Genomic DNA, 23,444 nt, shown 5'->3' on the forward strand with positions numbered 1-23,444 from the left:
GTTTTATTCTCTCGTTCATATATTCTTAATCTGGATAAAATAACAAGGTGGAAAAATTCACCACAAAAAAAAAGAAAAAGAAGCAGTAGCAAAGGCTAGGGACCTCATCAATACGGACATTGGTAAAATGTCAGATCTACAGTTCAGAATGATGATTCTCAAGGTGCTAGCTGGGCTCGAAAAAGGCATGGAAGATATTAGGGAACCCTGTCTGAAGAAACAAAAGCTCTTTCTGGAGAAAGAAAAGAACTAAAATCTAACCAAGTTGAAATAAAAAAAGCTGTTAATAAAGTGCAATAAAGGGGCGCCTGGGTGGCTCAGTGGGTTAAAGCCCCTGCCTTCGGCTCAGGTCATGATCTCAGGGTTCTGGGATCGAGTCCCACATCGGGCTCTCTGCTCAGCAGCGAGCCTGCTTCCTCCTCTCTCTCTCTCTGCCTTCCTCTCTGCCTACTTGTGATCTCTCTCTGTCAAATAAATAAATAAAATCTTTAAAAAAAAAAAATAAAGTGCAATAAAAAAATGGAGGCTCTTACTGCTAGGATAAATGAGGGCAGAAGAGAGAATTGGTGATATAAAAGACCAAATAATGGAGAATAAAGAAGCTGAGCAAAAGAGAGACAAACAACTACTGGACCACAAGGGGAGAATTCGAGAGGTAAATGATACCATAAGATGAAAAAATATTAGAATAATTGGGATTCCAGAAGAAGAAGAAAGAGAGAGGGGGGCAGAAGGTATATTGGAGCAAATTATTGTAGAGAATTTCCCCAGTATGGCAAAGGGAACAAGCATCAACATCCAGGAGGCACAGAGCACCCGCCTCAAAATCAACAAAAATAGGTCCACACCCCATCATCTAAGAGTAAAACTTACAAGGCTTAGTGACAAAGAGAAAATCCTGAAGGCAGCCTGGGACAAGAAGTCTGTAACATACAATGGTAAAAATATTATTGGCAGCATACTATTCCAGAGACCTAGCAGGCCAGAAAGAACTGGCATGAAATATTCAGAATACGAGATGAGAAAAACATGCAGCCAAGAATACTATATCCAGCTAAGCTATCATTGAAAATAGAAGGAGAGATAAAAAGCTTACAGGACAAACAAAAAGTAAAAGAATTTGTACACACCAAACCAGCCCTACAGGAATATCTCTTCTAAGCAAAGAGAGAGCCTTAAAGTAGACGACCCGAAAGGAACAGAGACAATATACAGAAACAGTCACCTTACAGGCAATACAATGGCACTAAATTCATATCTTTCAATAATTACCCTGAATGTAAATGGGCTAAATGCCCCAATCAAAAGACACAGGGTATCAGAATGGATAAAGAAACAAAACCCATCAATATGCTGTCCATAAGAAACTCATTTTAGACCCAAAGACAACTCCAGATTTAAAGTAAGGTGGTGGAAAACAATTTACTATGCTAATGGACATCAAAAGAAAGCTGGGGTGGCAATCTTTTTATCAGATCAATTCGATTTTAAGCCAAAGACTATAATAAGTGATGAGGAAAGACACTATATCATACTCAAAGGGTCTGTCCAACAAGAAGATCGAAGAATTTTAAATATCCATGCCCCAACATGGGAGCAGCCTACCATATAAATGAATTAATAACAAAATCAAAGAAACACATCAACAATTATAAAATAATGGTAAGGAACTTTAACACCTCCCTCACTGAAACAGATCATCCAAGCAAAAGATCAACAAGGAAATAAAGGCTTTATATGACACACTGAACCGATGGACATAACAGATATATTTAAAGCATTCCATCCCAAAGCAACAGAATACACATTATTCTCTAGTGCACATGGAACATTCTCCAGAACAGATCACATCCTGGGTCACAAATCAGGTCTCAACCAGTACCAAAAGATTGGGATCATTTCCTGCATATTTTCAGACCACAATGCTCTGAAGCTTGAACTCAATCACAAGAGGAAAGTTGGAAATAACTCAAACACATGGAGGCTAAAGAGCATCCTACTAAACAATGAATGGATCAACCAGGAAATTAAAGAAGAGTTGAAAAAAATTCACGGAAACAAACAATAATGAAAACACAACTGTTCAAAATCTGTGGGACAAGCAAAGGCAGTCCTGAGAGGAAAATATATAGCGATACAAGCCTTTCTCAAGAAACAAGAACGGTCTCAAATACACAACCTAACCCTACATCTAAAGGAGCTGAAGAACAGCAAAGAAAGCCTAAACCCAGTAGAAGAAGAGAAATAATAAAGATCAGAGCAGAAATCAATGAAATAGAAACCAAAAAGGGAAAGAAAAAAATGAAACAAACAGTAGAACAAATCAATGAAACAAGGAGCTGATTCTTTGAAAGAATTAATAAGACTGATAAACCCCTGGCCACACTTACCAAAAAGAAAAGAGAAAGGACCCAAATAAATAAAATCATGAATGAAAGAGGGGAGATCACAACCAACAAGAAAAAAATACAAACAATTATAGACCATATTATGAGCAACAATATGCTAGCAAATTTGACAATCTGGAAGAAATGGATGCATTCCTAGAGATCTATAAACTACAAAAACTGAACCAGGAAGAAATAGAAAACCTGAAGAGACTCATAACCAGTAAGGAGATTGAAACAGTCATCAAAAATCTCCCAATAAACAAGAGCCCAGGGACAGATGGCTTCCCAAGGGAGTTCTACCAAACATTTAAAGAAGAATTAATACCTAGTCTCCTGAAACTTTACCAAAAAACAGAAATGGCAGGAAAACTTCCAAACTCATTTTATGAGGCCCCCATGACCTTGATCCCAAAACCAGACAAAGACCCCATCAAAAGAGAATTACAGACCAATATTCTTGATGAACACAAGATGTGAAAATTTTCACCAAAATACTAGCCAATTCAACAGTACATTAAAAGGATTATTCACCACGACCAAGTGGGATTTATTCCAGGGTTGCAAGGTTGGTTCAACATCCGCAAATCAATGTGATACAATATATTAATAAAAGAAAGAACAAGAACCATATGATACTCTCTGTAGATGCTGAAAAAGCATTTGACAAAGTACAGCATCCTTTCTTGATCAAAACTCTTCAATGTGTAGCGATAGAGGGTACATACATCAATAACATCAAAGCCATCTATGAAAAAAACCCACAGTGAATATCATTCTCAATGGAGAAAAACCAAGAGCTTTTCCACTAAGGTCAGGAACACAGCAGGGATGTCCCTTATCACCACTGCTTTTCAACATAATAGTGGAAGTCCTAGCCTCAGCAATCAGACAACAAAAAGAAACTAAAGGCATCCAAATTGGACAAGAAGAAGTCAAACTCTCACTCTTTGCAGATGATATGATACTTTACATGGAAAACCCAAAGACTCTACTCCAAATCTGCCAGAACTTGTATAGGAATTCAGTAAAGTGTCGGTATAAAATCAATGCACAGAAATCAGTTGCATTTCTATACACCATTAACAAGACAGAAGAAAGAGAAATTAAGGAATCAGTCCCACTTACAATTGCACCCAAAACCATAAGATACTTAGGAATAAACCTAATCAAAGAGGTAAAGAATCTGTACTCAGAAAACTATAAAGTACTCATGAAAGAAACTGAGGAAGACAAAAAGAAATGGAACAATGTTCCATGCTCACGGATCAGAAGAACAAATATTGTGAAAATGTCTATGCTACCTAAAGCAATCTACACGTTTAATGTAATCCCTATCAAAATACCATCAATTTTTTTCAAAGAAATGGAACAAATAATCCTAAAATTTATACGGAACCATAAAAGACCTTACATAGCCAGAGTGATGTTAAAAAAGAAAGCCAAAGTTGGTGGCATCACAATTCCAGACTTTGAGCTCTATTACAAAGCTGTCATCATCAAGACAGCATGGTACTGGCACAAAAACAGACACATAGCTCAATGGAACAGAATAGAGAGCCCAGAAATAGACCCTCACCTCTCTGGTCAACAATCTTTGACAAAGCAGGAAAGAATGTCCAATGGAAAAAGACAGTCTCTTCAACAAATGGTGTTGGGAAAATTGGACAGCCACATGCAGAAAAATGAAACTGGACCATTTCCTTATACCACACACAAAAATAGATTCAAAATGGATGAAAGACCTCAATGTGAGAAAGGAATCCATCAAAATCCTTGAGGAGAACTCAGGCAGCAACCTCTTCGACTTCAGCTATAGCAATTTCTTCCTAGAAACATCACCAAAGGCAAGGGAAGCAAGGGTAAAAATGAACTACTGGGACTTCATCAAGATCAAAAGCTTTTGCACAGCAAAGGAAACAGTCAATAAAACCAAATGGCAATTGACAGAATGAGAAAAGAGATTCGGAAATGAAATATCAGATAAAGGGCTAGTCTTCAAAATTTATAATGAACTTACCAAACCCAACACCCAAAGAACAAATTAATCCAATCAGGAAATGGGCAGAGGACATGAACAGATATTTCTGCAAAGAAGACATCCAGATGGTCAAAAGACACATGAAAAAGTGCTCCACATCACTCAGCATCAGGAAAATGCAAATCAAAACCACAATGAGATACCACCTCGCACCAGTCAGAATGGCTAAAATTAACAAATTAACAAGTCAGGAAATGAGAGATGCCAGCAAGGATGCGGAAAAGGGGGAACCCTCTTACACTGACTGGTGGGAATGCAAGCTGGTGTAGCCACTCTGGAAAACAGCATGGAGGGTCCTCAAAAAGTTGAAAATAGAGCTACCTTATGATCCAGCAATTGCACTACTGGGTATTTACCCTAAAGATACAAATGTAGTGATCCCAAGGGGCTCGTGCATCCAAATGTTTACAGCAGCAATGTCTACAGTAGCCTAACTATGAAAAGAACCTAGATGTCCATCAAAAGATGAATGGATAAAGAAGATGTGGTGTATTCACACACACACACACACACACACACACACACACACACACACACAAAACGGAATACTATGCAGCCATCAAAAGAAATGAAATCTTGCCATTTGCAACGACATGGATGGAACTAGAGGGTTATTATGCTGAGCTAAATAAGTCAATCAGAGAAAGAAAATTACATATGATCTCCTTGATATGAGGTATTTGAGAGGCAAAGTGGGGGGTTTGGGGGGCAGGGAAAGAAAAAAATGAAACAAGAGGGGATCAGGAGGGAGACAAACTATAAGAGACCCTTAATCTCACAAAACAAACTGAGGGTTGGTGGGGGAGGAGGGTAGGAAGAGGGTGGTTGGCTTATGGACATTGGGGAGGGTATGTGCTATGGTAAGTGCTGTGAAGTGTCTAAGCCTGACGATTCACAGACCTGTACCCCTGAGGCTAATAATACATTATGTTTAATTAAAAATTTTTTTATAAATCAGAAAAGACAAATCTCATCTATCAAAATAAAAAGAAAACCAGGGGTTGCCTGAGGCTAAGAGTAAAGGGTGAGCAATGACTGAAAAGATGCACAAGGAAATCCTTTGGAAGGATGAAAATGGCACTATACGCTAATCGTGGTTGGTTAGACTAATGTATTGTGAAAAGTCCAATCTGTACACTGAAAATATGACCATTTTACTGAATGTTATTTATACCTCAAAGTTGACTTCAAAAAACAGAAAATGCTCATAATAAGGGAGAAAAAATTCATTCCTTTCAATTAAGCCTAGACAAAAGAATCTAGTCAGAAGTCAGGTTGCAATAATCCTGAATGAACTCAATGGGGCCTGAACTGGAATGGTTATCAGTTGGGACCAGAAAAGCAAAGTGATTTGAGATTAATTCTGTAAAGTAGCTTCTTAGATTTTTACCCATTATGCTTAGTTTCTCTCTGTCAATTTTCCATATTAAGACATTTTCTTTTAGTATCCAGAGTTCTTTGTAGTATACCGTGTAGGACATACTGTATGCGTGACAGTACATACTAACAAAGTATTGCTATGCTGAGAAATCATAAAATAAAGCAAAAATAACACACAACTGCCATTTGCTGGGGCACCCGGGTGGCTCAGATGGTTGAGCATCTGACTCTTGATTTTTGGCTCAGGTCATGATATCAGGTTCATGGGATAGAGCCCCACAACAGGCTTCCTGCTTAGCAGGGAGTCTGCTTCTCCTGTCCTCCTCCTGTTCCTCCTCCTGCTCCTCCTCCTACTCATGCGCACATGCACTCTCTCTCAAATAAATAAACTTAAAAAAAAAAAAAAAAAAGCCATGTGCTCTCTGTAAATTGCACATCCCTTGAAATGCACTAGTCTCCGAAACATACTAGTTTCTTTTAATATGAATAAAAGCAATATTCCACATAGTCCTCAGTCAGAGCATTCAAATACTGAAGAAAAACACGTTTGTGCTCTCATTATGTTGCTATTCACTCCTGCAGTATCTTTAAGTAATCAGAACCTAACAATAAGAGGCAATTTGATTAACCTACCGGGTCTGCTTTTGTATCCCCAACCACTAGTCAAAGGCACTACAACATAAATATCCTCCCTGATCTCCCCACCTACCTGTGTTTCTCCCTAAAAAGGAAACTTAGGAAGTGATAGAGTCCTCAGTTCTATATAAAAGTATAGAAACTGGGTACTCTAAGCTACATGGCTACCTTTGTTCCTTAGAAAACCACATATTTTTGGTAGGCAGATAGTTCACAAAAGGTGACAGTGTCTAAAATGGTCCCCTCACTGATTCTTATGTCTTAATAGTCATGGCCTGGTATCCTTGAGTGTGGCCGGCTAGACCTAGAGACTTATAACAAATAAAATAGCACAACAGTGATAAATATCATTCTGCAATTAAGTTTCAAAGACTTCTTCTGTCCTGGCCATCCTCTCTTGTTCTATTTCAGAGCCTCTGCTCTGTCGGAACCAAGCTACCATATTGTGAGTAGCCTATGGAGAGGCTCATATAGCAAGGAACTGATGATGCTCCAGCCACCAAGCAGCCATGACTTGAGGTCTGCCAACAGCCACATAAGTAAGCTAGGAAGCACCTTTCCCTATTAAGCTCTGAGATGAATGCACGCGCAGTCATCATTTTAACACAGATTTGTGAGAGACTTTGAGTCAGAAGCAGTTAAGTGGCACTGGAATTCTTGACCAAAGAACTTTCAAACTGCTCTGATGCCATAGAATTTCTTATGCAGCAGTAGGTAAATAAAGCAAGTTAAGTTCAAGTTCAAGTTAAATACTGCTGGTTATCTTTTCTATCATCTTGCTCATCGCTGTCCCAAGAGTCTCAGTATCTTGTCACCAACCATCTCTCCAAAATATGCAACTCAGCATTTCTGTCTTGCTGGAAGTACTATTCTAGTGCAGAAAGATCAGCAGTATTTTAAGATGCTGTTTGTGTTTATGCCATTTAAATGAAATATGACTCATGGTCAATGATGCAGCTACTCAAAAAACTGACATCTATGACAGCCATCTAAGCCTGTTCATAAAATACACTAGACATACTAAAACTGTGTTTGCTTCTGGAGCATAACGGTTACAGTGATGACTCCTTTAAAATAAATGAGAAAATTTCATTTAGAACATCGCTCAAGTAGAAAAAAAATTAAGTAATACCTTTCAACTCTGTATGATAAAAATGGAGGCTTGGCCAAAAATGGGACCTCCTGAGAATAAGTTATACAGGAATTACCATGTTGTTCAGTTTTATCCTTCCATAATTCTTTCACAATGTTGATTCTGTAAATCAGTGCATAAAATCCTGAAAACATACAAAGACTGTAGGCTCACTGACACAAGCACTTAAGAGTGAACCAAAGAATTTAGTCAAATTCTAAAGCAGTATTTCCCAAAGTATTGCCATGAATAACACTAGCACTATATATAAGCTGAGTTTTTAGATCTCACAGACACAGAATTAAATCATCTTTAAACAAGCTACTTCCCCCCCTTTTCTTTTGATCATCTCTAATTACATTAAGAAGAATACTTAGTTTAATGTTTACTTAATAAGTCTTCCAACCTTTGCCAAATCTTTTCATCAAGGATAAAGCAAACATGCCTCAGGCTCAGACCATACAGGTAAGGAAACAGTATTTGTTTGTTTTTAATACAGATCAAATGTCTCCTTTAAAAAAAAAAATACATAAGGGAAATAGATTCTAAAAGAATATTAAGTAAATAATACCACAGTCAGTGGTTCTCATAGTGTGGTCCCTGAACCAACAGCCAATACCATTAACATTATCTGAAACTCATTAGAAAGCAAAATTTTGACATTGTCCCAGATGTTCTGATGGAAAATTTTAGGGGAAAGAACAACCTGTTTTAAGATGCCCTACAGGTATATCTCGTGTACACCTAATACTTTTGTGAAATACTAGTTTGTGAAATACTAGTAAAGACAGTAATCAAAAACTGCAAAAGCAGGGAAGTAGTAACCTTGTCAATAGACAAAGCAAAATTCATGAAAATGATACATAAATTACTTGAAGTTTGAAAATTACTGTTTTAAAGTGATGCTATCATCCCAATTAACCTTTATGGGAAAAAAAAAAAGAAAGTAAGTTTGATTATACTATCATAGAACTTGTCTATTTTCTTCCAGAAAACTTCTAGCCAAATCACTGTGGAACAGCTAATCTTTACTAAATATGCCTTTATATTATTATATATATATTATATTATATATATAACATTATATATATTATATATTTTATATATATTATATATTATATTATATATAATTATTATTATATATTATATAATTAATATATAACAATGAACGTGCTGGTTTCAATCAGTTAGTAGAGAAATATATCTACCATTTATTTATTAAAATGGAAGTCTATTTTAAAATAGCTAACATGATGATTTTTGCCTTTGTAACTTCATTTTAAGTAATTCTTTATTTGTCACTCCAGCAGCTACTGGGAACTCTCACAGGCCAAAGATTGAGGGAAGAATAGGCAAATTATAGTGTGGGCTGCTGACCAGAAAGGGGACATTAAGGGATAGGAAGAAGACAAGAAAGGGCATTATATACACATTTTGTATTCCTAAGAAGAAAATTTTGCTATGAATTCTTCACATCAAGAACAAAAACCAACTTCCACAATGGCTTAAGGACCTATGAAAATCCACTTTTCCACAAAAACAGAGAATACTAACAAAATTTGTCAAAATCAACTTTTCCAGAAGTATGAAAATTAAACAAAGCCTTGCAAGAGTCTGTGGAGCATTCTCAAGAAAAACAGCCCAATCTCCATAAGAACAACAAACCTGTGAATGTGCCTAATCCATCACCCCTTTATCAACTCCACAACAGTGCTGAAAACCAATGGACTAGCAAATCTCGGCAGTTGTAAAAGCCATCTTCCTAACGGCCACTAGAGACATCAGATTTGGAGTTCCCCAAAACCTTCACACCCAGAAAATTGCTACCATTTGACCTGACAGGCAGCATGCTGAGAAGCTTGAAGTTACTTTGTCCTTAGATAATCTGACTCAGACAGAGCTCTCTGTAGGAAGAGCTCTATCTCCAAGTTTTTTCTTGAAAATAATCAGCAGCAATTAACTAACATAGCAGCTGCCTCAGTGATATTACCAGCTGGGGGCTAACAAAAGGTGGACTAAAAAATTTAAAGGAAAACTGGGAAATGGAATGTGCACAGTGGACTTGAAAGCAAGCCCCAACATACTCCTGGGAATCTAGAATGCCGTATATACATTAATGACTATGTTCATGCTAAGGAGAGACCTGAACAGGCCCTATTCTCTCACCTCTGGCTAACCTTAAGGCTCTATGCAAACAAGAAATGAAGTCTAAGTAAACTGCATCCTGGTGTGTCAAAGTCATGCTCAACAGATTCAAAGAGCCCCTCAGCAAAGGCCAAGAAACTTATTAGCTAGAGGCATTTAAAGAACCCTCTGTTCCAACATTAGCTGACCACCAACTGAGCAAAAACATCAATGGCCACACACAACAAACAGACTTTACAAAATCAGTCTAGGAAAGTCATGAAGCAAACAATTCAAGAGCAAACCTAATTGGGTCTAGGGGCTGGAGATGTCTATTTAACAGAGTTGTCACACTGTAATATTGAAAATGTACAGTTTTCAACCAAAAATTATGAGACATACAGCAAAAAACGAAAGGTGTGGTCCATATTCGGGGATTAAAAATAGCAGTCAACAAAAACTTCCTAAGGAAGCCCAGACAGTTGGACCTATTTGACAAGGACTTGAATTCAGCTATAATAAACATATACAAAGAATTAAAGAAAACTGTATCTAAAAATTTCAAGGAAATTATGAGACCAATGTTACACCAAACAGAGAGTATCAATAAAGAGAAAGAAATTACAATGATGAGTCAAGTAGAAATTCTGGAGTTGAAAGATGTAACAACAAGAATGAAAAATTTACTAGAAAGATTCAACAGCAGTTTTTTGCTGGCAGAAAAAAGAACCCATAAACGTAACAGCAAGTTAGCTGAAATTATCCAATCTGAGCAACAAAAAGTGAAAAGGAAAGAAAGATAAATGAAGAGTCTCAGAGACCCATGGGACACTACTAAGAACACTATAATGGGAGTCACAGAAGGAAAGGAAAGGACAGAAAAGATAGGTATTTGGAAAAATAATGGCTAAAAACTTCCCAATTTTAAAAGAAACATTGAGCTACACACACAAGAAGCTTAACAAACTCCATGTAGGATGAAATCCATGTAGGATGAAATCCATGTAGGATGAAATCCATGTAGGATAAACTCAGAGATCCACACCTACTAGACGTACCTGTCAAACTATTCAAAGACAAAGAACAACTTTACAGTGTCAGAAGTGACTCACTGCATTCAGTAAGATAAACAGCTGAATTCTCCTTAGAAACCACACAGGCCAGAAGGCTGAGGGATGACATATTTAAAGTGCTGAACAGAAAGACTGAAAAAAGAATTCTATATGCAAGAATTCTATATTCTAAAGTTTCCTTCAAAACTAAAGGCAAAATGAAGACATTCTCAGATAAAACTTAGCAAATCTCTGACTTTCAAACCTACCTTATAAGAAATAATAAAGGGAGTCCTACAGGCTAAAATGGAAGCACAGTGAATAGCAATTTGAACCCACATGAAGAAATAAGGGGCACCAGTAAAAAAAAAAAAAAAAAAAGTACAGGTAAACATAAAAGACAGTATAAATATATTTTTGTGTATATTCTCATAAGACAACTGTATAAAAACAATCACTGTAAAATTGTGTTTGTGGGATTGTAACGTATAAAGATGTAATTTCTTAATAATAATAGTACAAAGGAGGGAGAAGGGAGCCACAAGGAAGAAAATCTTTGGTATACTATTGAAATTTACTTGAAATTAATCTGAAATAAGACTGTTTTAAGATTTAGTTGTAATTTTCAGAGCAACAACTAAGAAAATAACAAAAAAATATAGTGATCTCTACTTTACTAAATTATTTGCAAATTACTAAATCAAATTACTAGATCAATTCTCAGCTCTCATGTTAATCAAGAGCTAATGACATAGCTTGATCACCACCTTCTCTTTGAAACACAATCTTCTTTCTCCTCTTCCTCAGTCTCACTTGTTAGATCCTTTTTCCAGCCTCTAAATGATGAAAGCCTCTGGGATCAATCCTTGGCTCCTTTCTCTTTTCTAGCTACATTTACTCATTAGATGATCTTCTCTCATCTCATCACTTACCGTCCCATCTAGAAACTGGTGACTCCCAAATCTGGGTTGCATCCCTAATCAATCCTCTGAACACCAGACCCAACATATCCAACTTCCCATTTTGTATCTCCTTCTATATATCTAATAGACAACTAAGTACTTTAACCTATATGTCCAACATTTATCTACATAGGTCCTGCCTTCACATCTTTTAGCTCTCTGCTCCAATATGAACTTCTCCATATAAGCTACACATGATTATTCTATATAGAATAGAACCCATAATTCTTTTTCCTTTTTCTTCATTATGTTCATCACAACCTACTGAAGTGTACGTTTCTGCTTTAGGTAAGCGCTAGAAGAGCTGAATCCTTGTTCACTGTTTTATCTTCAGCGCACCGAACATACTTAATATTCCTTAAGGGGAGAAGGGAATACGGTTGAAAAATAAATGTGTTAACAGGCTTTACACCAATGCAATACAAATGATAAAAAGATACTTACTTTTCCTTTTTTTCTTGTTTGTGGGCCTCTCTTGTAATTTGAGCTGCTCTTCTACTATATGGATGGATGACTTTTTTTTCCCGTCCTACAATTTTTCCCTTTAGGGCTTTAGGCTAAAATTAGGAAGACACATGACATACACAGTCAGATATATAAGTGATTTCTGTTAAAAAATTTCTTTAGAAATAAATTTAAAAAACAGTAGTATAAGAAATACCAAAAGCCAGAAACACTACTCTAGGAATTAGGAGAGAACGCAGACCTGTTAAATGATTAGAATGGCATTTGTTTCCATTGTCGTAACAGAAATGATATATTCGAAACTACTCTTCAGTGATATAATAAAGAAAGGCACAGAATGGGTCAATAAACCCAGCTCTTCAACTTTTCTATCTTCAAAGTAGGTAAAAGAATGCATCTAGTGAGAAGACAAGAGTTAAAATTGTGTTACAGTTCTATATGGATGGAACTGGAGGCTATTATGCTAGGAGAAATAAGTTAATCAGTCAAAGACAATTATCATATGATCTCACTGATATGAGGAATTTGAGAAACAAGACAGAGGATCATAGGGAAAGAGAAGACAAAATGAAACAAGACGAAACCAGAGAGGGAGACAAACCATAAGACTTTTAATCTCAGGAAACAAACAGGGTTGCTGGAATGGAGGCGGGTGAGAGGGATGGGGTGGCTCGGTGATGGACATTGGGGAGGGTATGTGCCATGGTTAGTGCTGTGAATTGTTAAGACTGATGTATCACAGACTTGTAACCCTGAAACAAGTAATACATTATATGTTAATTTTTAAAATTGTGTTATAGTTTAAAAAGGTGGGGAGGTAGAAGGAACATAGGATGTTCATGGGAGCTTGACACTGTAGAAGTTGGACATGGAACAGAGTGAGCACTGAATCAAACAAAGTCAGAGTTGGGTTCACAGAAAAACAGGAATAGAAGAAAGAATACAAGCAGCACACCCCAAAAAGAACAAATTATTTTCCCCTTCAAACCTTATGCCAGTTAACAAGGTCACAATTCATTTAGTCCACTGAATTCGACATTTCAGTTAACTCTTTATTCCTACATAATTCTGTATTTTATCAGACCTGTTTTTATTTTACAATTAATTTGGCTTCCTATAAGAGAAGCCCAGAATAATAATGGTGTAATCTGATAAAGTTTAGTTCTCTGATGTAAAACACAGGAGCTGGAGGCTCTGCTTCACAAAGTCCTGAGATCCAGACTCCTTCCACCTACTATCCTAAGGGTATAACCTCCTATATATCTATATAGTTCAAGATGACTTAATCCAAGTCTAAACTCTAACCACTGAGAAGTAGAAAAGAAAATCAAAAGGCATACCCCTTTCCTTTAAGAGCAAAATTTCAGAAGCTGGAGTCTTCCGTTTACATACCATTCATCAAAATTTAATCACTGGGTTACGTAAGGGAGAGTAGTAAATGTAATTGTTATCACAGTAAAACAAATACATTATTACAGAAAAAAAAGGTTCTATGGGGACACCTGGTGGTCTCTAACATACCTAATCCTCAAAAAGCCTTCTAGAATCTTCTCTTCAAAACTACTGTTATTGCCTTAATTCAGCCTCATGATTTTTCATGATTAGAATGGCCTTCAGATTCTCACTCACATTCATGGAAGTTGCAGAGCTTATTTTCCTACAACATTTATTTAGTGAAGTCCTTCTCCCTTGCTAACGAGCTCACAGTGAGGTCCCAAGTCCTTAAGGCAGAAAACAATCTACCCCCAACGTACTTCTCCAGCATAACTCATTCTTCAAAACATCCTTCATCCCATTCTTACTGAAGTTCCTCCCCATTTCCAGAACACACCATGCTATTTCTTAACTTCTGAAGACTGAGGTTGTTACCTCTATCTGAAAAATCCTTTCCTTGTCTTTTCATAAAATACAACTCAAAGTCACTTCCACTGTAAAACTTCTGGCAGAATTAATTAAAATGACCACCAATTCCTCACTCACATATGTATTCATTCCTTCAACAAATATTTACTGAAATACGCCAATAAATATTTATTGCTTTCTTCTTGATACACCTAGGCAAGGTAACTGCCACTCTGAACCCCAGAAAGGCACTGGAAGGTGGTTATAGGGACAGAAAAATAATGTGAGACCATCATACAACAGTATAGGCATGCTTTGTTTTACTGTGCATTGCAGATATTGTGGGGGGGGGGGAAGGTCTTGTTTTGTTTACAAACAAGGTTTGTGGCAACCCTGCATTAACCCAGTCTATCAATGCCACTTTTCCATTAGCATTTGCTTACTTAATGTCCCTATGTCACATTTTAGTAATCTTGCAATATTTCAAACTTCATTATTATCACTGTATTTGTTATGGAGGTCTGTGCTAAGTGATCTTTAATGTTATCCTTGTAATTTTTTGGGGTTGCCATGAACTGTATCCATATAAGCAAACTTCATCAATAAATGCTTTGTGTATCCCTACTACTCTCACTGACCAGCCAGCCATTCTCCCATCTATCTCCCTCTCCTCAGATCTATCTCCTGAAACAAAACAGTATATAACTTACACCAATTAATAACCCTACAATGGCTTCTATGTGTCCAAGTGAAAGGGAGAGTCATGCATCACCCACTTTAAATAAAAACCTAGAGATTATTAAGCTTGATAAGGATGGTAAGTACAAAGCTGAGATAGGCCAAAAAGTTAGGCCTTTCTCTTGTGCCAGTTAGCCAAGTTGTGAAGGCAAAGGAAAAGTTCTTGAAGGAAACTTAAAGTGCTATTCCAGTGAACACAGGAATGATAAGAAAGGAAAATATCCTTACTGCTCATAGTTTTGAGCGGTCTGGGTAGATCACATCAGCCACAACATTCCCTTGAGCCAAAGCTAGAACAAGGCCCACCTCTCTTCAATTCTATGAAGGACAAGAGAGATGAGAAAACTAGAGAAAAAAATCTGAAGCTAACAGAGGTTGGTGTTCATGCAGTTTAAGGAAAGAGGCAGTCTCCATAACATAAAAGTGCAAAGCAAAGCAGCAAGTGCTGATACAGAAGCTGATACAGAAGTTATCCAGAAAAATCTAGCTAAGATAATTAATGAAGGTGACTACACTAAACAAGATTTTCAATGTACACAATACACCCTCCTACTGGAAGATGCCATCTAGGACTTTCACACCTAGAAATGAAGTCAATGCCTGGCTTCAAGACTTCAAAAAATACACTGATTCTCTTGTTAGACGCTAATGCAGCTGGTAAATTTAAGCTGAAACCGGTGTTCAATTACCATCCCTCAAATCCTAAGGCCCTTAAGAATTATGGGAGATCTACCTAGCCTGTGCTCTATAAATGGAACCACAAAGTCTGGTTGATAGCACATCTGTTTATAACACAGTTTTCTGAATATCTGAAGCTCAAGGTTGAGACCTATTGCTAAGAAAAAAAGACTCACTTTAAAATATGACTGTTCCTTAACAATGCACCTGGTCACCCAAAAGCTCCAATGGACATAAACAATGAGATTAATGTTGTTTTCATGCCTGTTAACACAATATCCATTTTGTAGCTCATGGATCAAGATTATGACATTCAAGTCTTATTAAAAAAAAATTTGATAAGGCTATAGCTGCCATATACAGTGATTCCTCAAACGAATCTGGGCAAAATAAATTCTTAAAAACCTTCAGAATAGGATCTACCATTCTGGATGCCATGAAGAATATTCACAATTCATGGGAAGAGGCCAAAATACAGTAAGAACAGGAGTTTAGAAGTTGATTCCAACCTTCATAAATGACTTCAAGGGTTTCAAGACTCTTAGGAAGGAGGAAGGGACTGCAGATGTGGTAGACAGAGCAAGAGAATAGAACTGGAAGAACCTCAAGATATGACTGATTTTGCTGCAATCTCATGATGAAACTTGAATGGGTAAGGAGCTGCTTCTTACAGATGAACAAAAAAAGTGGTTTCTTGAGATGGAATCTACTTTTGATGAAGATGCTGTGAAGAATGTTAAAAATGATACCACAGGATTCAGAATATTAAATCAGCATAGTTGATAAAGCAGTGGCAGGGTTTGGGATGACGGATAACAATTCTGAAAGAAGTTCTACCATGGATAAAATGCTACCAAGCAGCAATGCGTTCTACAAAGAAATTATTTGTGAAAGGAATAGTCAATTGATGTGGCAAACCTCATTACTGTCTCATTTTAAGAAATTATCACAGCCACCCCAATCTTCAGCAACTTCTACCCTCATTAGTCAGCAGCCTGACTGAGGCAAAAGCCCCTACCTGCAAGAAGAGTACAACTTGCTGTAAACTCAGATGATGGTTAGCATTTTTCAGAAATAAACTATTTTTTTAAAGATTTTTTTTTTAAGATTTTATTTATTTGACACAGAGAGAGATCACAAGTAGGCAGAGACGCAGGCAGGGAGAGAGGAGGAAGCAGGCTCCCTGCTGAGCAGAGAGCCCACTGAGGGACTTGATCCCAGGACCTGAGATCGAGACCTGAGCCGAAGGCAGAGGCTTAGCGCATTGAGCCACCCAGGTGTCCTAGCAATAAACTATTTTTTAATTAAAGTATTTATACTGTTTTTTAGACAGATGCTACTGCACACTTAACAGTCCACAATACAGTATAAATATAACTTTTCAAGGCATTGACAAACCAAAAAAGTCATCAACTTGCTTTACTGTGATACTTGTTTTATTGGGGAAGTCTGGAACTATACCCACAAAATCTCTAAGATATGTCTGTATATGCATTCTTTTGTATTATTCTCTGCACATGTGGGGTGGGGGGTGCAGGAAAAAAGGTATGATAAGGATATTTTGTACATGAAGTTTACCTAGCAAACATGAATCAATAAAAATGTTTCTGAACCCACGGTAGGTTGCCTCTAAGATGTCTAAGAATGAATTCCATCTCTGGATATTCATGTCTTAAGTATAATCTCCCCTAGAGTGTGGACCTGGTGATTTATTTTTAATGAATAACATATGGCAAATGAAGGAACTCCAATCCTGTGATTAGGTTTTGTAAGGACTCTGGCTTCCCACCTTGCCTATTCTCTTTTGCTCTCTCACTAGGCTCACTCTGATAGAACACAACTGCCATGCAGTAAGCTGTCCCATGAAGAGGCCTATCTAACAAAGAAATGTGACAGGCCTCTAGTCTGTGGCAGTGAAGAACTGAGGTCCTGAGTCCAGTTGTCTACTAGGAGATAAACCCTACAAAGAACCATATGAGTGAGCTGGGAAGTGCATGTTTCCCAGTTGTGCCTTGGGATGAAACCACAGCCTCAGATTATACCTTAACTGTAACTTTGTGAGAGATCTTGGAGCACAGGATCCAGGTAAGCCATATGCCTCATTCTTGATTCACAGCAACTGTGAGGTAATTAATGCTGTTGTTTTAAGCCACTAAACTTTGGGACAACTTGTTACACAGAAAGAGAGAACTGACGAAGACAAAAACAAAGAAAATAATAAAGCCAAGTGTACCCTTTGTAAAGATATCTTTATTCCATATATCCTAACAAATAAAAAGCTTAAAAAAAAAAAAAAGAAAAAGAAAACCAAGTAAAGGTCAAAGAACCCCAAGAAAAAGAGATGCTCTCTGAGGCTGCTAAGAAACAGCTAAAGTTATAGAGGTGTAACACTGTTTCAGCAATATATCCAAGTCTATAAAAATATTTCCTTTAAAGATTTAAAAAGAATTTTCTTCAGAACAAGAAAAATTTTGATAACATTGGAGTATGAAAATGTCCTCATAGCTTAAGAAGTCTCAGGAAAGAACCTCCAAGACTTAGTAAAGAAGAAACAAAGAAATTGAATTTATATTCTGACTCAGCTGTATAGTCTGTAATTCCTTGTATTATTCATGAAAAGGTTGCCTCAAGGCAGGATATGAATATATATAAGGAACAGAAATATGTACAATATAACCTGTTAAGTTTTAAAACATGTTCATATTTTTTCAATATATTAAAAAAGAAACGCTTCAACAACGAAAATTAAAGTAAAATCCTATCAATAAAATGTTAATGTATTAAACAGTCTAGTCAAGCTAAGTATCTCTTAACTGAAAAGCAATTAATCTCTATCAGTCAGGGATTCTCCAAATTTACTTGCAGAGCATTTGATGACTCATAGAATAGTATAGAATGTAAACATAAAACAAAACTGGGCATGGAGGAAAAAAGGTGCATTTGCTACAGAAGAATAATAGTTATATTTTAACTTTGAAAGAAAGCAAAAACAGCATTTCTTTTCATAAGTGTAACTAAGGATTTCTTTCCATAAGCATAAGTAATAAGTAAGGTATTGTTTTAAGTAACTATGCTTACTTTGAAAAGTTTCTGGTACCACAAAAATATTCCAGTCAGAAATTAGTATTAGTATTAGTAACCTACAACCTTTAGCAATCACTTCAGAAAATTCATTCTAAACTTCTTTGGATTCATAATTGAGAGTAACAGAAGAAAACACATAGTTTATTCAAACACAGAAACAGAAAGAGGTATTTCAGGGGCAATATGGTTCAAATATTCCTGCTAAAATCATAAATAATAAAAAGGAACTTTTCCTAAAAGACCATCAAGGTCAATATAGAATCCAGGGTCAACTAGAGACAAAAATGCCATTTAGACTACCCACTGCAATTAGAAACCTAGAAAAATAATCATTCCATCAAAGGCACTTAGGGTACATATAGGTACACAAATACTTAAAAAAAAAAAGTATAAAACTAATCATCCCTGTAACTGAGAAAACTATAGGGTAATATTTTAAATGCCAAAATAAATATCAAAGTATGATATACTAAGTCACTAATGACAAGACAAAAATGAGATGGATTATTTAAGAGAAGCTGCGTTTTTCTTTTTTTTTGGGCAGTGAGTCTACCACGAAGAAATCCAGTGTATTTTCCCTGCTTTACAGATAAATATGACACTAGTGACAATCATTAGCTAGAGTTTTCAGTAGGAACTTAATGGTTCAACACATACTTCTTTCTAAACCACACCCAATTCTCAAGAACCATTTCAAATTCAAGTTTACCTCCTCCTTGAAGATAGCCAAGAAGAACATTTCTGGACCTTAGAACCTTTCTCTTTTGGTAGCATTTACCACGTAGTACCTAATATTAAACTGCACTGATGAGCCTTCTAATATTTACAAGTCATTTTTACTTGTGTTTTATATTCTCAACAGTGGCTCCTTAAATATTGTTAAAACATGTCTTATTAGATTGAAAATAATACTCTGAAAGAAGTAAAAAAGAAGTAGGATGATGCCCCAAGTCAACATTTGCTGAGTGCCCACTGTGAATTAAAAATATTAAAAATGGTCTTTAAAAGTGTGAATTATCTCATATAATTTTAATCGTTCATAAACAATGCTCTCCTTAAGAATACCTTAATTAATTTTCTAATGCAGACTTCAATTTTATCTTTCCTTCAAAAATCTAACAACAAGCTCTTGGTTGTTATCAAAAAGACAGATAGTAAGCGGTGAAGAGGATATGGAGAAAAGGGTACACTTGTGCACTGCTGATGGGAATGAAAACTGATATAGCCACTATGGAAAACAACAGAGAGGTTCCTCAAAAAAATTAAAAATAGATCTACCATATGATCCAGCAATCCTACTTCTGAGTATATATCCAAGGAAACAAAATCACTATTTTGAAGTTGTAACTGCACCTCTCTTCATTGAAGCCTTTTTTATCATAGCCAAGACATGGGAACAACCTAAAAAGTGTCTTTTGACAAATGAAGAAAATGTGTTATATATACACAGTGGATTATCAAACAGTCATAAAAAAGGAAATCCCACTATTTGCAATTATATGGATGAAACCCAAAAGCATTATGCTGAGAGGTAAGTCACACAGAAAAAGACAAATATGGCATGATCTTACATAAATGTGGAATCTATTTAAAAAAAATTATAGGAAAAAACCTTATAGAAACATGAAGCAGACTGGTGGTTGCCAGGGGATGGGGTTGAGAAATGTTTCAAGTTGGTCAGTGGATACAAACTTCCAGTTACAAGATGAGTAAAGTTCTTGAGATCTAACCATACTGTATTGTATACTTGAAAGGTGCTAAGAGTAAATCTTAAAACTGGTATCTATGTGATGTGATCTATTAACTAAGCTTATTGTGGTAGTTATTTTAAAATATGTATGTATATCAAATCATAACACTGTACATCTTAAACTTAGACTGTGTTCTAAGTCAATTATATCTCAATGCAGCTGGGGGAAAAAAACACCACCAAAATTTAGTATGTTGATTTGTTGTTTCAGCTTACATTTATAGGTGAGTCCAAGAGCACAAAAATCTTGTCATTAAAGAATATGTAGGTAGTCAGTAATAGTTAATGCCCACAGTAATATGCAAAGATAAATCGAGGGAGGATGATGGCATTTTGATGTCTTATAAATGTCTTTTAAATGTCTTATAATCTAACTTTGGAGAAAAATAAGCATGCTTAAACTTTATAATAGGCTTCTACAAAAAGGAATATAGCAGAGTGTCTGTGGTATAGTACATACCAAATTAATAATTTTTAGTACCCTAAAAACTTCACATTTCAGAATAAAGAAGTGTTGGGTGGGATGAATTAGTATGAAAAGACTGTTCATGTTGGTTGAATTAACTTCTGATCAAAGAAAAAGGTATGAATTTGTAGAGCTCCAGGAGATGTTCAAAATAAGAAAAAATAAATAAGCAAAGTAACAAAAGTAGACAACTACAAGCTCTACTATATATTTACAACTATTACTAAAGTTAATTTCAACAAATTACATTTACCAGGTGCCAGACGTTAGGCTGAATGGCTTACACTTAATTTTCACAATTCTATGAGGCAGTTACTATCATTATCCCACTTTAATGGGTGGACAACTGAGACTTAGAGGGGTTAAGTAATTTCACCAAGATCAAAATTTAGCAAAGACGACTGTCAAACTTAGCTCTCTGGAACTCCATAACCCACATTCTAAACTGTACTGAAAGTAGTTTAGAGTAACTGATAGAAAAAACTGGAAAACCTCCAGTATCAAGCTGAGCTTAAATTCAAGAAAGGGCACAGCAGAGCCACTAGCGATGTACCAGAAAACTGAAAACACATTTGCTGCCTTTTTAGCCTTTTTGGCAAATGTGCCAATTAAAACAGATTTTTATGCCACTCCTTTGATTCTTATGGCAAGGCAATCCCCTACCATACAGCCTGATAAATTGAAATTCTCATAGTCAAGGACAACTCCATTCAAATGCCAACCAATCCCCAATCTTATCTAATAGATATTTCAATGTTCCACTCTGAAATGGAAAAGCTATAAAAGAATTATCTTATAAAGGGCTGGAAAGAGCACAAGTGCAATGATAAGTGAAAAATACTAAATTTATACATATACAAACACTATGATCCAAAGGAAAAAAAAAAAAAAAAAAAAGGCCTGTACGGATGTGAAAGGCAAAAATGTCAGGCACACAAAAAGAAGAAAGAGAAAAAAGAACAAAGAGGACAAAAGACCTTGTGGCCGGAGTATCATAACTTTTTACCAAATTGTAAACTTTTTTACATTGTTGTTTTTATTAAAAATTGGTTGAAAATGAATCTAAAGCATTTTCCTAGTCAAGAATCATTATAATGAATTTTAATCAATTTTTTTAAATGCAAGAGAAAACATCCGTTTTTGAAATACAATGTTAAGCGGCAGCTATAAAGAAAAACTAGGCAACTATAAATACAAAATTTCGATACTGTTTACCTGCGGGCTCCCGAACGTTACAGATCCAAGGAAGGAGACAAACCATCTTTGAAAAGTTTTGCTTCTTAAACGGGGTCATGGATAAACGAGAGTTCCTTACACCACTAATCTTTATACTTCACTTCGTTCAGTAAGAGTAACCACTCTTTTGCATCTGGTCAATTTTTAACAAAAACAGCAAAATAGTTCGAGCGCCGGGAAAGGAGTGGGGCGGGGGTGCGGAGGCAGGATGTGGGGAGCGAGCGCGTCCGCGGACGTCGGCCAGAAGCCACCAAGAGACTGAGCCCAAGCAGTCTAGACGGGCAAGAGGTGGCACACCAATGCAGAGGTGACACTTTCCCAAGTTTTGCCGACCTTCCCGCCCCCACCCCACCCCCTTCCTCCCGCCGCCCTCACACTGGTGAGGGGCAAGAAAATGGAACCGGGGAGGGCTTCCTCCCGAGGGGCAGGGCGCTCTGGGAACGCTTCCGAACCCGGAAGTCCAACTCTATTAAAGATCCAGACGCTGGGCCAGGCGGCCACCTCGGGGCTGGCCTACCCTGCATCCCTCACCCCGGGGTACGAACCGGTAGAATCACTTAGCCCGGTCCCCTCTTCCAGCATCCCAAGAACCCCCCTTCCCTCCAGAGCGCCAGGCGGGTTCAGGGAAGCCGGGCGGGGGGGGGGGAGGAGGGGGTGCCCACCATGGTGACGTCCTCACGGCCCTGCAGGACCCCGGCAGCCTAGACCACGGAACCACCACCAACCGCCACAACTCATAAAACGCGCGCAGCCTAAACATACGTGGCTGCGGGAGAAGACCGGGCGGACCGGGCCGGAAGGGGCGGGGGAAGTACGTCTCTCTAAAACGTCCCCGGGAAGCGACACCGAGTCTTTTTATCCCGTAGTGAACTTTTCAGCCCGGGACCAACCCGCGGCCTCCTGGCGGGTTTGCCAAACACGATGGGAGGGGGCCTGGGACGTGAGGGTGAAACTGGCCCAGTGTCCACATTGAGGCCCGGCATTTGAGCTGGGCTTACCGACGCTAGACGCTCTTGGCTAGTGGAGTCCCAGGCCCGGGCGAGGATCTCCCGCATCATCTACCCTGACGCACAGCCCCCAGCTGAACAGCATCTTTCCACGAGGCTCTCCTTTGGGAGGTTCCTGCCTCGCAGACGCTGGCCCCCTCGCCATTAGACTGTTAGGAGATGGCCCACGTCCTAGGGTGGCAAAAGACCCTCTGCTCACCTCCGTTAGCCTGAGCAAGGCTCTTTCCCCACTGGGTCTCAGTTGCCTCACCTGTTAAGGGCCCTTCTACATACCCAAGGCCCCTTCCAACCTAGGTTTTTTGTTTGTTTTCTTCTCACAACCTAAGAGTCTGCGTTTTACCTGTGCTTGTTAGGATTCCACCGACCCTATATGCATTAAACAAATATTTGATTGTTTACTGTATGCCAGACTTTGGGGATACTCCGAGGGTTAGGAAATAAATAAGTAAATAAAAACAACTAGT

At 37.5% G+C, this 23,444-nt stretch overlaps 1 protein-coding gene across 1 annotated transcript in view; it reads right to left on the minus strand.

The window, feature by feature from the left end:
* The window catches only part of TMA16 (translation machinery associated 16 homolog), a 34,800-nt gene extending 12,019 nt beyond the window's left edge, over positions 1 to 22,781 (minus strand). The window contains exons 1-2 of the mRNA XM_059374267.1: positions 22,636 to 22,781; positions 12,159 to 12,271 (exon numbers count right to left, since the gene is read on the minus strand). Of these exons, the coding sequence (XP_059230250.1) occupies positions 12,159 to 12,271; positions 22,636 to 22,638 (116 nt within the window). The 5' untranslated portion in view covers positions 22,639 to 22,781. The remainder of the gene's footprint in view (positions 1 to 12,158; positions 12,272 to 22,635) is intronic.
* Between the last annotated feature and the right edge of the window lie 663 nt (positions 22,782 to 23,444).

The sequence above is a fragment of the Mustela nigripes genome, chromosome 1 (assembly GCF_022355385.1).
Source record: "Mustela nigripes isolate SB6536 chromosome 1, MUSNIG.SB6536, whole genome shotgun sequence".
In the NCBI taxonomy this organism is placed as follows: Eukaryota; Metazoa; Chordata; class Mammalia; order Carnivora; family Mustelidae; genus Mustela; species Mustela nigripes.